This window comes from Takifugu flavidus, chromosome 21 (assembly GCF_003711565.1).
Source record: "Takifugu flavidus isolate HTHZ2018 chromosome 21, ASM371156v2, whole genome shotgun sequence".
Classification (NCBI taxonomy): Eukaryota; Metazoa; Chordata; class Actinopteri; order Tetraodontiformes; family Tetraodontidae; genus Takifugu; species Takifugu flavidus.
The window spans coordinates 5,066,911-5,072,139 of record NC_079540.1 but is presented as its reverse complement, the minus strand read 5'-3'; the positions used below and the strand labels follow the sequence as shown (position 1 = coordinate 5,072,139).

The 5,229-nt window shown below is 45.6% G+C and overlaps 1 protein-coding gene across 1 annotated transcript; it reads right to left on the bottom strand.

Moving 5' to 3' along the window:
- Nucleotides 1-358: 358 nt before the first annotated feature.
- marcksl1b (MARCKS-like 1b) lies at nt 359-3,011 on the bottom strand. The gene is made up of 2 exons (XM_057020228.1): nt 2,706-3,011; nt 359-1,764 (listed from the first exon to the last, which is right to left on the bottom strand). The coding sequence occupies exons 1-2, from the start codon at nt 2,790-2,792 to the stop codon at nt 1,237-1,239; spliced, it is 615 nt and encodes a 204-aa protein (XP_056876208.1). The 5' UTR covers nt 2,793-3,011; the 3' UTR covers nt 359-1,236.
- Between the last annotated feature and the right edge of the window lie 2,218 nt (nt 3,012-5,229).

Genomic DNA, 5,229 nt, shown 5'->3' with positions numbered 1-5,229 from the left:
CTTGCTTGTCAGCAATCAGGATTTGGATTTATCTCACTGTAACCTTGGAGTGGAAGGTGATGTCAGAGTCAAGGATTGTAGTTATTACACAAACTTCAGGATGGAGGAGTTAGCACACAGGAACCCCATTAGAGTCATGAATCCTCGAGCTTTTGTCCACATTGGCTGCCTTATCAGCCCAATAAAATGGGGTTTCCATCATTAGTTCCTATATCTGGTGCTGCATTTGTGCTTTATTATTGTCCATTTATATGCAGATTAAATATAGAATATCTTGTGTCTCGATCGGCGTCATTAAAGGAACCTAAATTGTCTTTTCCTGTGGTGCGATGCAGGATGTAAATGACCATCGACGCACTTTAACGGGCAGGTAACCAACATTTATTTACCATGATCAATTTTACAATAAAACCAGTAACATCTGTCAACATTAGCAAAATAAAGAACAGAAATCAGTCCAATGTATTTACAGAGACAAAGCAGATTCAGGCTCACACACAACAGATAAACAACTCTGCTTCATATCAAACCGCAACAGTGAACATAGCAAGCTGAAGTGTTGTTTTTTTTCTTCATAGTAAGGTAAAAATCAAAGTCGTCTATTCATTTTTTTTCCTTTAAACAAACAAGTAATATCTTCTCTGAATCTTTAAGATGGTTCTCTATAATACACCACAAAATACTTCAAATTTGGGTTAAAATATAGCAATGTAAAAACCTGGCGAGTCTTTTTTTTGTAATTTTCTGATTTCTTCTTCTTTTTTTTAGTATTAGACAGTCATTTGGAGTGGTGGTGGTGTCCCCGTATCTTCGCTCCTTCACCAAGGAGGCATCTCAATTGGTCGATCTTCAAGGAAAAGATGCCTCGGCTCCACCCCCCCCCCCCCTTCCTTTCATCCATCTACACGTCGTGGGGTTTTTAGCTCACTTTCTAAGCCTTTGGAAATCCGTCTTCCACACATGGCGACCAGCTCACAGCCTCAAACTCAGTCCGGGTCCAGACGTCAAGCAGTAACCAGGGAAGTGATCTAGTGAATCTAGTCTGTCGTCTTGTTATCATGACGAAAAGTGGCACGTCAAAAGGAGTCTCTCACATACATGTGTATATATTTACATATACATATATCCATATACATATGTATACATATACACATATATATATAAATATATATATATATATCCTTAAATTTATCTCTCTCTCTTGAAAAACAGTTCAGCCAGTTCATTCAGGAACAATCACTCTTTATTTTCAGAGGAGGCAGGGGTCGAGCTGCTCTCCTCTGTTGGTTTCGTGGCCTCGGGGGCCGGAGCAGCTGCCTCTTTGGCCTCCTCCTTGGGGGGCTCCTCTTTAGCAGCCCCCTCCTCTGCCTTTGGGGCTTCAGCGGCAGCTTCTTCCTTCACCTCCTCCTTCTTCTCCTCCGCAGGGGCAGCGGCCCCGTTCTCGGCGGGCTTCTCCTCGGCGGGCGCAGCCGCCGCCTCCTCCTTCACCGCCTCGCTGCTCTTCTTGCTCTTCTTCAGATTCAGCTTGAAGTTGAAGGACTTCTTCAGGGAGAACTTCTTCTTCTTCTTCTTCGGGGTCTCCTTGGCGGCGGCCTCGCCCTCGGGTTTGGCCGCCTCTCCGTCGGCAGCTGGCGCCGGCTCGATGGCGTCGCCGCCCGCTCCGGCTTCGGGCTCCTTGGCCGCCTCGGCTGAGCCATTGGTGGCGGCGGCCTCTCCGTCGGGCTTTGTAGAGACGTCGCCATTGGTTTTCACGTGCCCGTTCTCCTGAAAAACACAATATTTAACCAATCAGTTGTGCATCAGAAACCATGTTAAATGTGACACTCTCGGTCCACTTCTGTAAGACGGGATGGACACCCGTCGACCCGACTTGATTCCTCTGTCAGAGCATCGTCGTGCTCATCAATTAATCACCGTGTCTCCGGGCTCAGAGGCGACGCCTTGTCGTACCCTAATCAGCCGATAGGCGGCGGTAGCGCCTCACAGAGCCGCCCGGGTACCAGACAGACATCAGCTCAACAAAGACAAGACGGAGCCTCATCGATGGAGGAAAACACCTTCAGTTCATCTTTGCAGCCCATCAAACTGCAATTTAAAATTCAAATACATGAAGCAACACAACAAAAAACTAAAAAAAAAATCTTTATATTTCAGTTACTTTATAGCAATCGATAATGTAAAAAAAAAAATCTATGGTCTCATTCATGGGTTAAATAAATGACGAAAACGGTCCTAATGATTTGTGAGTTTGTGTAAAAAAAAGGGGTGGGTGGGGGGGTTAAAGGGTGTAAAACTAGCTGGAAGAAGACAGGCGGTCTTATTTTAAGCAGAAAAGCGGAGCAGACTGCGTACGTGCGCTCCAGCAGCCCCCATCCCCCTTTTCAGACTGGGACTTTCAGACGCGTTGTGCGAATTTTGGATGAGATCTCCGCCACAAAAGCGCTCTCGGGGGAAATGTTGGCACCATTTGCGAGCTGGTTAAAATATTCCCTGCGTCTCTGTGACCAAGTCATCGAGGAGGAGGCAGCGATGCTGAAAAAAAAGCCCCACCTAACTTGCCCCAAAATGTCGTCACATTCCGATCATTAGGAATTCAGCGTCAAATAAAATGGACAGAAATCAAGTTTTGGGGTGAGAAATCAAACTTCCACCAAAGCCAACGTCACTCTTTGATAGAAAAGCATTAATGAAGTGGGTGCACCTACCTGTCCGTTGGTTTTGACAGCTGCAGCATCAGCGGCGGCGGCGTTCCCCTCCGCGGCCACATCTCCTTTGGATGACTGGGAGCCCATTGTCTTCGATCAGTTTGCGCGTCTCGTAAAGCAAAGGAAAAAGAAAAACTAAAAAAGAGCGGCTTCGGCTTAATCCAACCCCAGGGCGAGTTACGTATCCTTCGCTGGAGCGAGGAAAAATGTTGGCTTTTTCTGGAAAAGGCAGCAAAGTCCCCTCGGCTGTTCCGACAATCGGACTAGACACCCCGGTAGAGAGAGACCCTCTAAACTGAACACCGGTTGAGCGCAGCCCTTCAACATTCAGCAGGTCGGTGGCACCGCCCATGGGCGGGCCGAACGTAACTCTGTCCAATCACTGCACAGTCTAAAAACAAGTCTGGCGCGCCTGGACCAATCAGCAGTTTCTCTCTAATTGTCCCCGCCCCTAGAGGACACCAAGCAAAGGAATCGATTCAATTCCAAGAAATACTGGATTTAACATACTTTTAAATAGAAAACATCTCGGATTTTTTTTTTAGTTTTTAGCACTTTTTCTATTCTAAGTTTAAGGATGCAACAGGCTTCAAAATAATAGTCAAATTCTCACTTACAAACACCTGTATGTGCCTAATAAAAGCATGGTCAGTTAGAAACTCAGGACGGGGTGAGCCTCATTGTAACACACTTGATTGTATAGAAGTTACAAAGCAAAGCAACTATATAGTTGTATTTGTGTACATCTACAAGACGAACGTAATGCCTTCCAATCCAGATAAAGAGTGCCTTTACTCTGAAGGAAAAAAGAAAAAAGGCTCTTCCAATCTATTGAGAAAACTCCCAATATCTGAAACCACCCTTATTAATATGCATTTCAGATGACTTACTGTATCTCTCTCACTTTGGGGAAAGATGAAACACTTTCTGTTTCAGCAGTTTCACTATTGAATATTTCTTAAGCAATCAGGGATTGTTCTGGAGTAACATGCTTTTGGTTTCAGTATTACTGTAAGTGATTCAGCACTTTAGTGCTTCAGTAGAAAGTTACCTCTGGTATATGGTTCAACAGACCAGCCCGTAATCACCGTATGCTTAAAATTTAGGCTTTTTATACTTGCTGGCTTTGCTACCTTTTCTACTGGCTAACTTTTATTGGCTGTGGCATCCATTTCACATGCCAATTATGTGAAGTTATTGAATTATAATAGTCCCATGGATGGAAATGCAGTGTGTGAGAGATGAAAGTGATAGTGTGATGAATCGAAATTTCTCACAGATTTTAATCAATGTCATACGTTCTCAACGGGCCTGACCTGAACATGCTGTAGTGAAAGTAGTGCAACCCCGCTGAAGAGGCGTTATTGACCACTTCGTTTCTGCAGAGGCCAAATCAAGATTTGTGGATTATGTGGAGGTAAAAAGCAAAATGGACAATATTCGTGTCATCGGACGGTGAATCACGGTTAAATCCATTGTTCAGTGTTGTGCGTATATACACACACACACACACACTTGGTAAAGGAACTGGGGAAACAAGATCAGCAAATCACGCTGTCTCCTCATGGCTCCATGACTGGACGTGTTGTTCACTTCCGCTTGTCAACAACATACCAGTGGCAAAATATGTCAGTGTGATGATCATGCACATTCCACCTGATCGTTTTCTCCCACACACATTCTTCACAACGGCTGTTTATGCTATGCAAAATCAGTTTCGCAAGAAAAAGACTTCAGTGTTCGGGGGCCCACAAATGATCTTCAACGCGACCAATCAGCGTAATTGATTCTGCGAGACCCGGCGACATCGGAATGCGTGTCTGCAGTCCACGTTGATGCCAAATCCGACACTACGCCGCATAAACGGGTACATCTACGTCGCATGTCCGCACAAACAGAAGTCGCTCTGTTGCCCTGTAACATGCCGAGCTTCTTCTAATTAACATCAAGCGACCGATTCAAAGGCACACATGTGGAAAAGAATCATACAAACACCATCGAGATGAAAGGAGCGCTTTGTGAGAGCATTGCTTATTACGTTAGGAGGAGACAGCATATCTCTACAGTTAATCTGTTAAACTTTAGCTATGCTTAGAGGTCAACAAGTTCCTGCTTTGGACTCCTGCCCTTGAGCAACTACATACACGAGTCAAGGATAATGCTTGACTGCCTTCCCGGTTCATATTGGTAGAAGGGGTGAGACAGGTGGTGATATTGCTCCTTCTCTGCACCGTGGTATTGGATCCTTTGGTCAGTCCATCACCTCAGGGATCAATAAGCACCCCCCACCACCACCACAGAAGCTACAGCACAGCTACAACCTCTTTGCCCCCAGGTCCAGCTTCTTGTGGGGTGCTTCCACCAGCATCCACCCAGTTTTTAGCGTTCCATCAGGTGATATGTGGCATCAACAGACTGCAGGGCTGCTGATGGGCAGGGAGAGGCTGGAGGAGCCAGCCAACAGGTGGGCGACATGCAAGTCATCACCGTGGTCCAATGACAGGGTGCAGACATTTGTTTGGTG

Excerpts from the sequence above, each read along its gene's own strand:
- marcksl1b (XM_057020228.1), bottom strand. The coding sequence starts at position 2,792 with ATGGGCTCCCAGTCATCCAAAGGAGATGTGGCCGCGGAGGGGAACGCC. Across the intron at positions 1,765-2,705 it reads CTGTCAAAACCAACGGACAG|GAGAACGGGCACGTGAAAAC; the intron begins GTAGGTGCACCC and ends TGTGTTTTTCAG.